Source organism: Cydia pomonella, chromosome 12 (assembly GCF_033807575.1).
Source record: "Cydia pomonella isolate Wapato2018A chromosome 12, ilCydPomo1, whole genome shotgun sequence".
In the NCBI taxonomy this organism is placed as follows: Eukaryota; Metazoa; Arthropoda; class Insecta; order Lepidoptera; family Tortricidae; genus Cydia; species Cydia pomonella.
Window position 1 is genome coordinate 11582364 of NC_084714.1, and position 18564 is coordinate 11600927.

Below are 18564 nucleotides of genomic sequence, written 5' to 3' on the forward strand. Positions count from 1 at the left end.
ATTTAGGACCTCTGATTATGCAGAGTTGTTTCGGACCTCGCGGTCACGTTTATTCTGTTGTTCCTGAACCGGGTATAAGTAATAAGGAATACCTGAAAATCAATGTCGACCACGCATGCGCGCCGGTTCGCGCTTGACAGCCAGCTCGGCCGGCGATATTTTGTTGATAATCCCATAAATAACACGATAAAACAATCTCACACTGAAAAAAAACATCTAGAAAACAAAAACAAAAAATGTTCAAACGAATAACTTCACACGTTACTTGAATGTAACGAATATAACGACTAGTGATTGTGATTCTAAAAATAAATTTTGCCATTTATTACAATCATGTAATGTGATTTTGTGACAATAATATTTCTATTGGTCATGTCTGATTAAAAGTGTAAACGGGCAAATAACAAAAAACAACGATATGCGAGACACGTGAAGCGTTCAATATACCTCTAGCTAAAAATTTAAGTTGTCAAGAAATCTGCTAGGAAATGAAGTTATCTTAGAAATGAATGATTGTAAGTGAAGTAAAATGAACGAGACGCTCGGACGGGGGTACGCACGGATAGAGGCGATACGTGCAGCGCGAGGGGAGCCTCTTGGCAACATGGAGCCCTGCGCTCCGCCCCCGGATCGGTACAACTCTGTGTACTTCACGCTGTTCGTCGCTGGCGCAGCTTTCTTGTTGCCCTTTAATAGGTAAGACTGAAGTTTTTAATCATTAGAGTTGACTGAAAAGTTGGATGTACTTTACACACCGTAGTAGCCTAGTTAGTAGGGTAGTAATCCGGTAAAACACTTCACCCACGACTGAACACGAATAGGAGTTTGGTTTTGACCGTCGTCGAGGTCGGTCGGGTCCCGGGACGCCTCTGGGAGCCCTTTTGAGGACCATTCGGACCGTGTTGTTTTGACCGCGCGGGTTTCTCGTTTGATTTTCGACTTTATTAAAATATCCCGAGAAACGCGGGTTTAATGTATGTCGGTTTTATAATGTGTAAAATCACCGCGCCGAAGTTAAACCTCAGCGAAGCCAAGAGTACGAGCTGTACGAGTTACCTGGTGAGAGCTTTCCATTTAACCTCTAAATAAAATTATGTTATTTTGCATAATTATGTCATGTTCAAGCAGGTAACAGTTGTTTTCTTACGAACATCCTTGACTCTTGCCTCAAAATAGGTACAGTGCATTCGTACTAGTCTAGGTACTTAAAGACAGGTTAGTAAACGAACTCTATTAATTTGTCTCTTAAGTATTCCAATTTCGTTCTAAATAAATGATTTATAGGGCTCGTATGAGGGACGCTGCATTATAAGTATTTGGCAAAAGCAAGCCAAGCCAAGCCAAGCAAGCAATACGCAAGAGAAGTTAAACAAAGAAATCAAAATACGAAGCCCCACAAACGGTCATCTATTATTAACTAACTGCGAACTGACATCATTACAGAACTCTTTTTTTATATGGTCCGACTTCAATGGTCCCATCCCAACACGTGCATTTGTGCAGTTGTAAAAAAAGGGTATGGCTACTTTCACCGCGATGGCGCCGGAGCGCCAGAAATATACCTAATAGAGATGCTGGTCTAGAGACTTCGAAATAAATACCAGATTGAATTGCAAACTAAAAGATACCAAGTATGATCAGTAAAAGGAATCTTTGCATTACGAAATAGACTAGATACCTACATGAATGGAAGAGGGTGTCAGGGGTATGTGGTAGACCAAACTACCTAATAACATTCAAGTTCAACAGTCAATGGAAGTGAAATTTTACTAATAGTTTTTGTGTATTTATTATTGAATGTGTGTGTGTTTTCTTTAAGTTAAGTGATAGTGCAGTTCTGTTATGCTCAAAGTAATTAAGTCGGTGTGCAAATTATATCTGTTTTTGTGTTTTCCTTGTGCTAGAAGTGTCTGTGTTGTGCAGTGATATAATCCAGTTTTGTATGTCCGCTGAGCAACCAACCCCGTCGTGACTGTCTAAACTACGAGTACTATCGACATTTACATATGCTGAAATTGTGTAAATCATTACTAGGTAACACGCGCATGTAACGCCTCTGTAGGGCCGTATGCTTGTTTGCCACCGTTGTGGTATAAAAAATAAGGTAATACAGAAGAAAACTATAGCGCAACTCAAGCAACTTGATTTACTTGTTTTAACACTGACATGTCTAAAAGTGACCTGATGGCACCTCGCGAAGCCTAGAAGTTCTTAGTTTTGGTGCACTTAAATTACTATATACCTATATATATATAAGTTTGATATTTATGGATAGGGAAGAAATGTAAATATTTCTACCGTGCTAATGCCAGCATTGTTTATTTTTTACTATTATTTTATATAAACTACCATGTTTATTGGGTCAAGTGCTATTATGTACGAGCTTACCAGCCTTGCTTGATAAGTGCTATTACTTTTGGTTTATCATCAGTAACACAGTGCATAGTGGAGATTATCCTCGACCGTATAGTAAGAAAGCTAATGGTCCTCTTAGATACTCCTGCACCAATACAGCCATTAAATAAAATTAAATATCTTGGCACTTATATCACCTCAGGTCATGACAGGAGAGCTACGATAAAAACAGTTCTGAAAAATACAGAGAAGGAGGGACGCCCAATATACCTATACGTGGGAGGACTCACTGAACCACGATATTCGGCACTATTGCCCTGATCCTATTGGAAACACATATCCGAAATCAGAAACAGCCTAAAGAAACAAGTGGAAAGAATATATAAACAATCGGAAATGGAAGGAATCAGAGCCAGAGGAAGCCGAAAGCGATGGCGGCACTAGCGGTAGGACATGTAATACGGAGCCAGCCCCAGGTGACCTACCACGCTTTGATTTGCATCAGACATTACGAATTAAGGATAAGATTATCCTGGCTCTTAACGTTATAAGAAACAAGGAAGGGGGGGGGGGACTTCATAAAAATAAGAATACAGCAGTCACATACACTCACATTCCTAATACCAAGTATTTATTACACACCAAGTATAGTATCTATCTACCCCATGCTGACTTAACGATGCCTTGTATTCGGGTCGGCTAAAACTTTCCCGTCTCTCCTACTATCCTGACTGCAAACCCTACACTCCAGTCCTATCTACTGGGTGCTCCGGTGTCTCGGGCAGGCTGCGGGTGCCTACGGCGGGGTGGCAGGGGTTGTTGCGTAATGAGCCGGTGTGCGAGCGTACTTTGTTTGATTTCGCGTTTGAGGCTTAGCCGGTGGCATGTGACGCTGACATAATCCACCGACTCGCTGCCTCTTAGGTTGAATCAGCAGAGTCATGCGAGGTTACAGTGCTATTTTGTGTCAACATCGCCTCCCCCTTGTAGTCTCCTCTTCCTAGTCCTTGCTGCAGGATCTGCTGGCTGGAGTTACCCCAAGTATCAGTATCAGTATCAGTTCACCCACGACTGAACACGAATAATAGCAGTGGTTCAATCTAGTGATTATTTCTAACATTAGTAGGTACGCAGCAGCTAAGTTATTATTATTATTATTTTACATTGTATTGATGCAATACAAAGATCAGAAATTACAGCCAAAGTCCGACAATCGTATTACTCTTTGAGTCGTACTCTTCGCACGAAACGCTCCTTACGAAATGGTATTTGAGCGTGACGTCACACTTGAGCTGAAGCCGTCTTGAAGTGCCTAATGGAAACCAAAAATATTGATATTTTGACGGTGAAATATTGTGTTTATATATTGTTTAGTAAATTTAAGAAATCGATTGGTACCATTTTTTTATTAGTTTGGATGTAAAAAAACTTAAATGATGAATGAGTGATGATGATGAACTTTAAGTGATCTTGAATTATTTTATAATTTCCATAAAAAAGGGTTCTAATGTATTGCGATAATTTTACTATATTATACTAGGTTTTGTCAATGTGTGTTCACAGTTTCATAATGGCAGTGGACTACTTCCAACACCACTACCCGAACACCACTATAATGTTTGACATGTCGACAGTCTACATCGCTTCGGCTTGCGTCGCGGTGGTTGCTAACAATCTACTGTTGGATTTGTTTACATACAATACTAGGATAACTTTTGGTGAGTTGAATCCATGTAATAATTCTGTCAATTTTAGTCACGGCAAAACTTATGGTCAGTTGCACCACCCATAATGTGGAGAACATTATCCTTCCTCCCTCCCTCTATCTCCTTCTCTCATAACTCATTTATTACGTTAACCAACAAATGTATAAATTTCTAATCTAATGTAAGGGTAATAAGGAGTGTACACATTTTTAACGGGTCGGCAACGTGCATGTAAACACCTCTGGAGTTGCAGGCCTCATTGACATAAAAACTAAAATTGTTATTTACAATTTTTTTTATTGAAATGGGTTTTGCCTAGTACTCGTATTGTCATGATAACTTTTGCATTTGGGACAATTTGGAATAAAGTGTCCAGTTAATTATTTTTTGTAGACACAAAAAAATGTGTACTTCATATTTGCATAACGGGTGCTGTTTTTTTATCGAAAATATATATTACGGTATTTTTCGCGGTTTTTGAATTATATAGATTTTTTGTTCCTGCTCTATACATTGTTTTTGAAAAAACCCTAACTCGACTTATTCCAATAAGAAAAAAACTTTAAAATGTAAATTTCGTTTTTACCACTTTTCCATAGAAACAATTTAATAAACCATATACGTGACGGATATATGTAGTAAAGTATCTGCGAGGAAACTTTTTGAAATAAATTGATTTTGTGTTTCTGCTCCATATTTTTTTTTCGAAAATAAATCATTATTCGACTTATTACTCCAAACTCAAAAGTTACCATAACAATGTTGGTCAAACCAATTTCAATAAAAATAACAACTTTGGTTTCTATGACAATGAGTCGAATTTCAGCCCACGTGCGTCCATAGGCTACGGTGACAGCTTACCATCAGGCTGGTCGTATGCTTGTGTGCCACCGACATGGTATGTAATCGTCGTATGTAATTTATGGTAGGTATGTAATCATTGGGCCCAACAAGTAAATTCAGTAACTCAGATTCTAATCAACCAGCCAGTAATCAATCTTACAAGGGATACTAGACTATGAGAATCCCCGTGTGTAGGATTTCTTTTGGCATGACGTTATAATGTAACCATGAAATCATTCAAATCAATGTTTTAATGTGTTTCTAATTTCTCAGGTATCCTCGTGTCCCTGGCAACAATGCTATTTGTGGCCGTGTGCAACATCGGCTGGGACGGGTTCTCGACGCGCGTGTCGTACACCATCAACCTGGTGGCCATCGGGGTGGTCGCGTTCGGCTGCACCGTGCAGCAGGCCTCGTATTACGGGTTCACTGGATGCCTGCCGCCGCGGTACACGCAGGCTGTTATGGCGGGAGAAAGTAAGTCACGTTTAGTTTATAAGGGGTCGTTTATGGGGAATGTTATTCGGTGTCGGCTACTTTAGAATCTAGCCCAATATCGCGAAGTGAGTGTGAGTGAACTATCCCTAAGAGAACATCAATATCTGATCGTCCAAAATGTCTAAAACAGACTTATTTTGCTATTTCCGGTAGTTCAGTATTTAAGGTGGGAATGGTCGGATCAAGGTTGGTTGCAACAACCGTCCGTCACCATATGATTATACATACTTACTATCTCTAAATTTTATCGTATGTGAAGTTTCAGTCTCTTTTCTTGGGCAGTTTTTTATTCACGTTGATCAGTCCGTCAAGTCGATTGTAGGTGCAACTGCCACTTTATATTAACTATAAATAAAGAAAACAGTTTTCTTGCAATTACTCCGACTACTTCCTCGTTAATATACTACCTTAGTAATGAATATTACGAGTAAGTATTAATTAACAAAGTCCTAGCAAATCACAAACAGCAATAATAACCGCAATATATTTCCAGGCGCTGCCGGTTTCTGGGTATCACTAGACCGTATCGTAACAAAGTACGGTTTCCGCCAACCGCGCCGCAGCACTTTCATGTTCTTTGTATTCTCCATCCTGATTCTGCTGGGGCACTCCATGCTTCACCATGTTATGATGAAACACCCCCTCGTGCTGCATTATCTGAGGCTGACTAACGAGTCCCGGCACCGGCGGAGAATACAGTTACATCTGAACCCTAATGAGGATGCTACATTGGTAAATATCAATTATTATGAGCTGTTTAAATTGACAAAGTTTTCGGGAATGAATCGAAATACTTCGTCCTACATTGGTAAGACTAATGCCAATTAGGTTAAAAATCGTTATTATTTACATTTTGATGAAACAACTTGAGGTACTTGTTATTCTCCCCTTAACTAGGAGACAACAATAAGACAATTAAATTGCTAGAACTGCTTAATATTTTTATAACTCTGTGGTTAATGTATGTCTCTCTCTTATACCTACTGAACAACCGTAAAAATATGTTTAGTGAAATATAATATTACTCCACTTAATATGACCCCTTTTTTAGATGGAAGGAGAAGCAGGCGATGGCAGTTACGGAGTGTTAAAATTGCAGAGCCCAGTGCTATCAACCACTGGACAAGGTATATTATATTAGTACTAAAACGCAATACAACGCTTTTTTTCTAAACTTGACTTATATAAGTAGGTATATATCTAACCTTAACTCACAGGTATTCTTGGGTAACCCAACTACAGTTGATGAGTACTAATTATTGAAACCAGATTGAAACAAAGACGTAATAAATACCGCGGGCATCTTGGTTACTTTAGTCCTAGCTTAATTGGTTAAATTGGCCACAAATTGGCCTTCTTACTTTAAAACATATCAAGGTTTAATTTTAATTTATTAAATAACTAAATACAAGTCATCATCCGAGCCACTGCCAAAGCACAGGCCTGTCATTGATTCAAGATCAAAGATCAAGAGAAAAAGGTTCGAGCTAGTCTCCACGCTAGGTCACGTACGAGTATTGCAGACTTCACACCTTTGAATATCTACAACGGGAATCATTTCTTTAAAATTGTTGCAGGAGACATAGAAACCAACACCTTCAGCTTCGCCAACCCGCTGTACTCGCCGACGGCATCAGCACCAGTGCCACTGTCCACACCGAGCGCCTCCGAGCCGGCCACATCCCCTCCCGAGGCGCTGCGAACCCCCCGCCCCTCCTACAAGGTTGAGGATGTTGTGTTCGAGGCCCCTGAGAGGCCTACGTCGTGGAGGGCCTTTAAACGTAATTTATGATGATTTTCTGTAATGTAAGAGTGATTTTAGGCACAAGAATAGCGACAAGAGCGCGATACATTCTTAATACTCGTAGTCTCTCTAGTTCTGTCTTATTACCGTTTTCTTGTTTTCTAAGGGGGTCAGCGACGCACTTGGTAGCAAATACAGCGCCCGCTATTGTAACCCTCTCAAAGACGCTCACTTGATGGCACTGTAGTTTATAATTCTTTACTATTTCACATATAGGTTTTTATATTTCAGGGGGCGTGTTAGCCCGTTGGGCGGTAGCCCGGTCTATCTACCCCTACATGGTATCCATCGGGCTGGTATACTTCACCACACTAAGCCTGTACCCCGGCATCGCTTCAGAAGTCCCGTCCTGCCGTCTCGGTGACTGGATGCCCATCATACTCATGTCAGCGTTTAATCTCTTTGACTTTATTGGAAAGGTAATAACATAGCTGTTTTAACAATATTTAAAAAAAATCCGCCTCAGGAGGATTTGATTTGCGGTTTGTTTTTGGTGCTTTAAGGCTTTAAGCTCTGTTTTTACATCCCAAATACTAAATTGACAGTTTGATTAGCCAGTTTAGTGGGTGATCCCAATCATCTTGCTTTTGTAGTAAATTTACAAACCAGTCGGATAAATTCTGGCAATTAAATTGTCAGTTTAGTATCTGCTAGTGTTTTGATTTAAAATCAAGGACTCAATCTAACGGCACCGAACGTCTGGTATCAAAATGAGATTCTTCGTAATGTTCAAAAATGATGTAGTAAATAAAAAATACTTCCAGATAGCAGCCGCGTGGCCATATGAATGGAGCCGCAGCCAACTGCTGATGGCAAGCGGCGTGCGGTTACTGCTGGTGCCGCTCATGCTGTTGTGTGCCGCGCCGCGCCACTCTCCGCATATCGTTGGGGATGTAAGCAAAGAGGATTACACTCTTGATGAAATACTGGTCTTATCGGCGAACATACTCGTACATCTAGAGGTCGTCTTCAGGCTACGGTCTGTTTGACCACATGCCATCCGCGGTGGGTGTGTCTCAGCCTCCCACAACAGAGACGACGTCCGAATGTTATGTTCGTAAATGTATAGGTATTCGTGGTCTGGCTCACCCGCAACATGCGACATCCACTTGTGACGTACCAAGGTCACCTGCCGCGGGTGGCGACCTGGCGACCGACATTCAATCACAGCAATACGGCGTCTGTCTAACTAAAAAATCTGTACCTACTAATTATGAGTTTTGTGCAGTTGTGCAAAATAGTGTATGGCAGGTGGGTCGCTGCCTCGCTGCTAAGGGCTAAGTCGGAGCAGAGTAGGTAACGTCAGAGGAACACTACATTTGCTTGATGACTGTTTCGAACTAGATTGTCATTTTCTATTCTCTTTCTATTCTAACATGTATACCTAAATTAATATTTGTTACAGTTCTACCCCATCATGTTTTCCGTCGTTCTGGGTTTCACCAACGGGGTGTTCGGTTCTGTGCCTATGATCATGGCGCCTTCACGAGTCGGTCGTGAGCATCGCGAAATCGCTGGTAAGATCACCATTAAACCTAACTAGGTACCTATACGAGTATGTTCCCATTATAACCGCCACATATCCGCCTTCACAGCTGTGTAAAAGATAGGTATTGCTGCAGACTTTTCATCAAATTAGATATCTTCTATTGGGACCGTGCGAAGTGCATGGTGGGGGTAAGTAAAGCGATCCCAGCGCATAAGGTGGTAAAAATTTGAACTAACTGCGGATAGCGTCTTTAACATTTCGTACAATTATATGGCTCAAAATGAAACTTTGATTTACGATTATTCCTGAAATATTCATTTAAATTGAATGGTGTAAGGGACCATTGTAATCTGTATGAAATGCTTAATATAACTAACGTATTTATTATGATAATTGTTAATAATGTATCCATGTAAATAGCTTTGCAAATGCCACATATTACGTGATCTTTTTCTAGAAGTTAAGAATGGATATAGTAAGTTATCCTTAAAAGATAGACATTTAACATCGCGGACTTTTTTGTAGACCTATGAATGAGAAACAACCCCACCATACATTGTGTTGTTATAGCTCAAACGGATTAGGCAGCGTTTTCGATTAAAGCTCCTAGCCAGCGTGATTTTTTCCGACAACATCGTTATATTTCAAACAATTTACACAAAACCTTAAGTTATATACTTAAGCCTTCCTCAAGAATCATTCTATTGATAGATGAAAGTCGTATGAAAATCCGTTCAGTAGTTTTTAGTTTTGGAGTAGTTTTATAAGATGTAGTGAATTGACGTTTTCCCCTAGACTTGCGGACACTAGGTTGCGTGACAGTCGTGCACTCTCCCAATTCATATCATATTTGATTTTATAAAAGTGACCGAATTGTTTCGAGAATCGCGCTCGTCATTCACCTCACCATTTGTTTGATGACCGCGAACGTGAGTGAAAGGTTTCTATTGACCACACTTATCCATGACTTCATGGCGCCTGATGCGAGAGAACCTGGATAACAAAGTAGATAAAATTGAGGTTTCTTAATTTCTTTCTTTTAACCATATTCATTTTAAAGCAAAATATCGTCATGAAATAAAAGTAATGTTGTTCGTGTTGACATTTTAAACGAAATACAAGAGGAATAGCCCACGCGAATGTACTACAGTACGTATTAGATACTTTTGAAATAATCAACCATTGTTGTCTACAGGCAACATGATGACTCTATCCTACAACGGCGGCTTACTCTCCGGCTCGCTAGTGTCATACCTCCTGTTGGGCATGCTCGGCGCACCGACCGGCGCCCCGTGCCGTGCCTACCCGACACCCGTGCTGCCAACAATCGCGCCCACCACGCCGCACTCCAACCTCACTACTGTACATTAACACCACACGTACTCTCTGGCTCGATGGTGTCTTACTTTTGTTGGTCATGCTAGGTCGGCGCACCAACCGGCGCCCCACACCGGTCACGCCTATGCTGTACACGCTCGCATCCACCAAGCATTCCAACCTCACTGTATATCAACAATACAACGGCGCTACTGTCCGGCTCGCTGGTGTCGTATCTACTATTAATAAAACGTATTTTTTTTTTCAAATACTCATGTATGAAGATTAAACAATTGAAGAAACAGCTCCGCTACAATGTGCTACGCTCCTACCGACAATATGACGTCAACTTACAGGAGCGGCAGGAAAGAAAAATATCCAGAACATCGTCGAAAATGATATCTGTATTCTGGCACAGCGACCTTGTAGGCGCGAAGAGTTGACTTCCCATAGAAAATTTGAATTTCGCGCCTTTTTCTTCTGGCCAGTTGGGTGTGTTTAAGTATATCTCAAAATTCAAATGATTTTGTCTCCAGGAAAAATCATAAGCATCTGAAACCAATTTTATATACATTTCTGATGGTATTTAAAGGAGTCAACCCTTATGACACTTGCAATCTTTATAAAACAGAAACCATAAGTAATGTGTGTACAGTTTTATTAATAATGCGTGGAATATGTACGCAAACTTTTTGTACAGTCAGCGTCAAATACTTCGTAGCAGTCAAAGTGGCCAAATAGTTCGGTACACCATACTAAATATATGGTGTACCGAACTATTTGGCTACTTTGACTGCTACGAAGTATTTGACGCTGACTGTACATATAAATAAGCACGAAGACACACTATTTTAGTCAGGCGTCTAGTCGCTTAAATTATCTATTGGGTTATATACATTTTTTTGCAAACTTGTTCGCGTCTTTCCTGTAGACATTGCAACGTTAATGTTTACGAGGCATTTACAGTATTACATTTTTTTCAGTACTTGAGACTCAAAGAAAAACGGGATATGAGAATCGTAAACGTCGGGATAATGTCCACAGAAGTGACCTTTTTCTAAAATGTGTTGTTTGACCCTATTACTCGTACGTTGGATATTGAAACATGGTACGTGAGAGCCTTCAAATATAGCGGCCAATTAGTGATGGGACCGTTCTGTGGGATTTGTCATGATTGAATGTACCTAACGAATGTAAAAATTAGGTCAAATTGTTCATATTGCTATAATAAGTAAGTTTTGACTAGTAGAATTTAGAAATACATCTAAGAAAATATTAACCTAAACTATCACATGTTGCTTGTAGATATATTAGTAAAAGCACCCAAATTTGTACCTTACTATTTAAATATTATTTACGTTCTGCAAGGATATGATGGTCGCACTTGTCTTCGTTACAAGCTGATAATGCCAATGTCCGTCTCTTTCAACCGCACGGTGTTAAAAATTGACGTGTGCTTTATCACGTGGATAACTCCGTCTATCTTACGCCCGCTGTGCAATGTGCAATAAATTTTATACAGGGTGAAATTTTAATCACCAGTCATAACTCTGCGTAGTAGCTTTATAGGTCACTCTGAACAACTTTTATTATGAGACCAATGCCGAAATCGCGAAAAGAAATTTGGCTGTCCCATAGAAATCAGCGGCATCATATCAGCCGGAATATATATATGAAACAGCCAATTTTTTCCCGATTTCGACATTGGTCATTGACCTATAAACAGCGGCGTAGCATGGCGCGGGCGACGAAGTGGGCCCTCGCCCACGGACTCGCACGAGACCCCTTCGGGCACATTGAAAGAAAGGGGCCTCGTAGATGCCACTTCGCCCACGGCTAGATTACGAGTAGACCACGCTACCCCACTGCCTAATAAGTCACTACATAGACTCTATGTCATAGAGTATAGCTGGATTGGCTGGTGGTTAAAATTTCACCCTGTATTTTACAATATTTTACCGTAATAACCTGTGAATGAACTATCTGTACCCCTAGTGTAAATATTTTCGACAGCGAAACGTGATGTACGCGTTTGCGTTAAGTGTCATTTTGTATGAGATTTTTGACTTTCCAAAACGTCCCGCTTGGCGCGCTGTTCAAAAACCCATACAAAATGAGACTTAACGCAAACGCGTACGTCACGTTTCGCTATCGACTAAATTTACACTAGGGGTACTGATACAGTCAGCAGCTGAAATAACTGATCGAGTGGGATGTTTAAAACCTACACTACACATACTCTTATTCTCTTAAAATAAAGTTGTGTTTAGTACATTTTGAACACCTTATGCGCTTAGCAACTTCTGCTACCGACTCAATATAATGTTATGGCAGTGCTGTTATTTGTTAAGTAATAAATTAAATATATTTTTATACAATGTATAATAATTATAAATGTTTTTTTATCACACTTGCTCCTAAATTGTTACTTCACACAGTACAGGGAGTAATAACTATAATCTTTCTCCCTGTAATAGAGTAGTTACTGAATGAATTGGATGGAAAGTCCTACGAAACAATAAAGTTAGAAGTGCTATTTTTTGTAAATCAAATGTAATACATTTTAGTTTAAAAATACTCTAAATAGTAAATAATTAATTTCACTAATTTATTTATGGCACGTAAACAATGAAGTAGAAACAATTTGTGGCTTTGCATCAGAAAAGGGTCCTTATGCACATGGAGTATAAAGACCCTTTTTGGATGGAATAGTTCTTATGACACTTCTCTCCCAAAGCCACATTCAATAGACGTTAATCTTTTTTAAATACTTGTAGCAACCATGGGTGTAAGCCTTATAAAAGCGAAGAATTATTCATCACATTTTGCAGCAGGAAACGTTTATTTTGACCTATAGATAAATATATTTATTTCGTTGCAAGTGTGATGAAATTATGTGTATAACGGTGATATTAAAATTATAAAATCGAGTAGTATAAAACCCCTCCGTCGGTTTTTTATTTCGGCCTGATTCGAACTTCAAACAACGTCAAATATTAGGTCTAGATACGACATGAATCTAATCTTCGTCGGTGTCAAATGTGATGTTTCTTCAAACAAAAACACTGACATATCCGATCCATATCGTATTTAGACCTAATATTTGACGTATCTTAAAGTTTGAATCGGGCTGTCTGAATCTTGTCAACAATATTTACCATATCTCCTTTATTGTACAATGTAGAACTAATTAAGTACTTATTATGGCAAGGAAATCCATTAAAAAATATTTAAGCAACCCTAGTTTTAAATCAGGCTAAAAGTTAAATTTATGAAATAAAATGAAATACGCGGCAACGCAACATATGTATATTTGTTCATTTAAATACCTACCCTATACATTACAGAGTTTACATACCTACATGGTATTGAGTATTCAATTTCATTATGATAAAGATCTATTTGCAATAGCCACAGGCTCTATCTAAGTTTAAAATTTAAAGGTAACTTTTTTACTGTAATTATTACTTATTAGCCACCTGCGTTAAATTGTAATTAAATTGTTTTATCAACGTTTACATAAAGACGTTTTTGTAATAGTAGGGGAGCCCCAGAGGAGTTTTTGGACTTACTCGAGCGTGTTAAGCGCAAGCAGATTAAGGGCCAGTTGCACCAACCGCAGTGAACAGGCTGATCAACGTCACGCAGCAGAGATCTATAAAACTTCCCATACAATAAAACGTAGCGAACGCTTTAATGGTGACAGACGGTTTGGTACAACTGACCCAAAGATATGAGTGATATCTTGTTAACATGGAGATCTACCTTAACCACTTTTAACCGTCTATGTAGTTAGGGTGGTTGGCAGAGGTTTGGTGGCATTTTAAGTCAAAAATCTGACAGTTATGTAGAAAGTGGCGCTCTCATTTAATTTCTACTATGTATTTTATGTCGCACTGTAGTTTGGTCCACGTAGATGCAATAATTGTGCTAATACTCAATCTGACAATTATTTATTTAATTATTATTTATTATTAGTACGCATTTTTTATCTGATAGTTACAAGCTCGAAACCCAAATGACCAAATCAACAATCTACTTAACGGTTTTTTTTAACATAAGTACTACTTAATATAAACTGATATTAATTATTATTTTCTTTTGTTCTTGGACTCCTACCCATATACTAGTTTCCCGAAAATGTGCCTGAATCACAAAATATTATTTCAAACTGCTACTCCAGCTAATTCTGAATGCCAATATAAATACTCAGCTAAAGTGTATGCTTCACAGTGCACACTCTCTAGGTATTAGCAATAGATTAGAGTAAAATAAGAAGTTTGTGGTAAATAATTATACGAGCTTGAATGACACAAAATATTTGTTAATAAAACTGGATAGGTAAGTAGTAAATAGAGTTTTAAGGGCAATTGTTATGTCTAAAAGTGACAGATACGAATGGTGTTATTTTGGCTATAATTAAAGAAAAATCGTTTTGTTATTCTAATTAGTTAATGCTCTTACTAAATGGTACAACAAAAACCAAGCCTACTCACCCATTTAACAAAAAATACTTTATGTTATTCAGTTATATACGACGGTTAATGGTAACCTATAGTTGTCATTATCAGTCTCATTTTTAAATTAACTATCTGAATGAAAGTAGGGTATGTTTATCTAATCAGAAAATATTTAGTTACTTTCCACTAAAGTCACACATTATCGATGTCTCTCATTATACACTTTACAGTCAAAAGTAAGGTCATGCACGTAACAATTAAGGCCGGCACATTCTTCATTTTATACTTACCCAAGAAAAAGATAAGAGTGACACAGAGGATTAGAACAGTAAATGAGACAGTATAGTGCTTTATTCCAAACAATGTTATATAAGTGGGGGCATTAAGACAACTGTATAAGAAAAGAGCTGCATTTACAAAATGCAGTGTTTTATAGAAGCCAAAAAAGTGATATCGCCATTTTATTCGAAATTACTGTAGTTTAGATCATTACAAATGCGAGACAAAAACTCCCGCGTTTCTAATATGTGTAGTATTTGAGAAATAAAATTTTGAAAATCTTATTTGTGACACCCGGAAATTACGAAAAAAATGTATATTTCGCAAATTAAATCAACAAAATAATTAATATCTTTGTAACACTATTCTATTCTTATATTAATATCTTTGTACTTTGAGCTGGAGACCGCAGGTTGCCGAAATCAGTCGGAAGGTTACGGGCACCCTTCACGCTCTTAATAAACTCAGACACTTTTTGCCAGTCAAAACTAAAACTTTATTAGTTAACACCTTAATCCTACCCATTATCGACTATGGTGATGTGTGCTATCCTGACTTAAATGAGGAGCTACTTGACAAGTTGGACCGTCTTCTTAATAATTGTATCCGCTTTATCTTCTGTCTCCGGAAATATGATCATGTGTCCTCGTTTCGTTCCCAGTTGGGCTGGCTCCCTATTCGTCAACGGCGTAATATTCGTATGCTCTGCACTCTCTATTCCATTCTCAATGATCCACACTCCCCTGAATACCTTAAGTACTTCTTTCACTTTTATGGTGCTTCTCGTGACCGTCAATTTCGCTCTACTGGCAATCTCTCTCTTTCTATCCCCACTCATAGAACAAGCTTCATGTCTAACTCTTACGCCATTCAGGCAGCACGTCTCTGGAACGGTCTTCCCCCTAACATTAGAAAAGCTCCCAACAAGTTTGCTTTCAAAAAATCTTTGCGTGATTTATTTGCTGGCAGTTTAAAGATCAATTAAGTATCAGTCTCACGAATCGGTTATGTATATTATGTATATATATGTATATATATATTTATTTATTTATGTAATGTATGTATGTGTCTTTATGTATTTAAGTAGTTTATAATTAATTTATGTGTATTAGGACTCTAATTCTTTCAATAACAATTTCTTTTAGTTTTAAACGCGCCGCCTACAATCTTTTCTGCTTTGCCCTAAGGTTGACTGGTAGAGAATGCCTCATGGCATTAAGTTCGCCTTTTGTACATTAAGTTTGTCTTTTGTGCAATAAAGTTTTAAATAAATAAATAACAAATGTACATAGAGAGGTCGTAATTACCTCTAAATGTATGTCTTTGAATGGTTTATCCAACAACACTTTGAACAACAGAAAAGTTTATTTAATTTGCGAAATATACATTTTATTCATAATTTCCGTGTGTCACAAACAAGATTTTCAAAAAATTATTTCTCAAAAACTACACATAGGTATTAGAAACGCGGGAGTTTTAGTCTCGCATTTGTAATGATTTAAATTACAGTTTTTTGGAATAAAATGGCGATGTCACTTTTTTGGCTTCTATAAGACACTGTGAAATGTAAAAAAATGTTCTACTCAATGTGAAAATAATTCTAGAAATATTGGTTATAGTTATATGCATTATTTAACTTGTAACAATATAAGAAGATAACCTTTAATCCTTGCGATTGTAGTACAGATTGGTGTCGACGTCTTTTTTTCTTATGTATTAGCGAGAGTGATAAAATATGCCTTGTGTGAAATATATTGCCTACTTATGCTAAAAAAATTAAATATATATATTCAAGTATTTTTATTGCTTTCATGTTGTTATACTGAAATGTATATTTGAGTTTATTAATTTTCCGCAATGTTTTGTAATATGTTTTCTATATTAATTTAGATAAAGGATTCCAATCCTTTTTACTTACCTACCTACCACAATACATATGGCGCTGTGTAAGGCCTAGACGGCCTTATTCAGCTATCAAATTGTGGATACAATATTTCGTTTAACTTTGTGCTTCTTTGTCACTAAAAGAATAAATCAAGAACAGAAACCACAATTATTTCACAAACCTGTGTGTATTTATCCCTCTACCTTCTTTTTAGCAGAATTTTGTAAAATGAAATTTTGAAATTTGAATAAAGAAGGCCATGATGAGTAACTTCTTTTCTTTTGTAAGTAGGTATGTAACTTATAATTTTAGGCTTTCATACACCAGCCCATACCGTATCATATGTTAGATAAATGTATATGCAAACTTGTACATGTAAAATAATATGTACAGTCAGCATCAAAAGTAGCGGATGAAACAACGCGCCAAAAGTATCTGATATTCCGGATAACTTTTACAAATATAGATAAATTGTTAAAATTCGCGCTCAAAAGTATATCTTTTACTGTCTTAGTTATTCTATACTAAAGACATCGCTTTTTGGTAAGCTGTTACAGAATGGTAGATACTTATGAAACGTTATTTGATCCGCTACTTTTGATGCTGACTGTACCTACATACTTAATACTGTCTAAACATGTCCTGTTTTTTTCTAATCTTTTGTGTTCCTACATAAATCTTGAATATAATAGTCTTGTATATATACGGACAACATATTATATTTTGTCTTTGTGTTTACGCACAAGTACACATTATGTGTTCCAAATATATAATTCCTAGATAAAATAAGTAAATGATAGCTACAGCATGTAAGAACACTTTGATCGCAGCAAATAATACCTGTACAAGCTCTGCCATAAACGACTGTTCTTGACCCTATATCTGAATCTGAAAGCATTGTACCTAATCAAGGTATAGTATACAGTCAAGCAAGAGCAAGAGCTAGAGAGATAGTTATTAAAAAATAACCTTAAGTACTATTAAGCGCTGTTATTTCACTGGTTATAAATACACAGCTCCTACAGGCTACCACAATCTTCGAAGATTTTTTTTCTGTTGAAAGCTATGTTCAAAAGATTTTTACAGTACAAATGGTGCTACTTTTCTGCACTAATGCGTAAATTAGTAGATTATGTAACTATGTCGAAAATTTAAAGGGTCATATGTACTATAAAACGTTGTACGATACATGTGCGAATAGGTAATTCGCAACTCGTGTCGATTTAAAACACTCCCATCGGTCGTGTTTTAATTTATTGCCACTCGTTACGAATTTCCTATTTTTCGCACTTGTCTCATAAATAACTATAGGCAGTAGGTGCCTATAGTTTTGTAATTTGGAACTTCAAAAATTCTCCCTTTCAACAACAAACACATTTCGTATCTATCGGTCACATACAAAATTGAAATCAAATGATTTTTATTTTATTTCAAGCCACTATTTAGCCCATAAATCATACATTTAATCCATTGAAACGTCGTTCATCAGAATCAGCTAAGTAATGTCGACGCTACGGTAACAAACGTAAAGAGGATACAAATGGTACACTCATCCACATAAACTACAGTTCTAAAATCTTAGCCCTTTCTCGTGGCTTCTTCGTAATAAGGTAAAAAAGTGTAATATGGACATTAATTTAATACTTCAGTGATACATTGCGACGTGTCACTTTAGTTTAAAGACCTTATTTTGTGATCATGAATAAAACAAATTGATTAGAATTAAAAACTGTTCATATTCAGACTACAGTGTACTTGTATTATTTCTATTCCCCCCTCCTCCCCACAACAATTTAGCTCCTAACTTGGGCACAATGGATGGGGATAAAATGAAACTACTCATGTTAAACATCAAAATTTAATTGTAATATTTAACAAATGACTAGCATATATTATCATCATCACACAGCGCATTAAAAATAGCACCT

General features: G+C 37.6%; 2 protein-coding genes across 3 annotated transcripts in view; one reads left to right on the forward strand and one right to left on the reverse strand.

The window, feature by feature from the left end:
* LOC133523563 (equilibrative nucleoside transporter 4) lies at nt 1-10730 on the forward strand. Its single transcript, XM_061859217.1, has 10 exons — nt 1-696; nt 3919-4073; nt 5178-5381; nt 5896-6134; nt 6454-6529; nt 6980-7183; nt 7438-7625; nt 7971-8099; nt 8612-8723; nt 9891-10730. The coding sequence occupies exons 1-10, from the start codon at nt 530-532 to the stop codon at nt 10064-10066; spliced, it is 1650 nt and encodes a 549-aa protein (XP_061715201.1). The 5' UTR covers nt 1-529; the 3' UTR covers nt 10067-10730.
* LOC133523556 (enhanced level of genomic instability 1) overlaps nt 10505-18564 on the reverse strand; it is a 26106-nt gene continuing 18046 nt past the window's right edge. The window contains exon 4 of one of the 2 annotated variants that reach the window (XM_061859209.1): nt 10505-10564. Coding sequence is in view for 1 of the 2 variants with exons in the window: in XM_061859211.1 (XP_061715195.1) it covers nt 10555-10564 (10 nt within the window). In the remaining variant the exon portion in view is untranslated. The remainder of the gene's footprint in view (nt 10565-18564) is intronic. The other variant, XM_061859211.1, reaches the window with a different exon arrangement.

Coding starts and splice junctions, on each gene's coding strand:
- LOC133523563 (XM_061859217.1), top strand. CDS start 530: ATGAACGAGACGCTCGGACGGGGGTACGCACGGATAGAGGCGATACGT. Junction 5,382..5,895: donor GGCTGTTATGGCGGGAGAAA/GTAAGTCACGTT, acceptor ATATATTTCCAG/GCGCTGCCGGTTTCTGGGTA. Junction 7,184..7,437: donor GTCGTGGAGGGCCTTTAAAC/GTAATTTATGAT, acceptor TTTATATTTCAG/GGGGCGTGTTAGCCCGTTGG.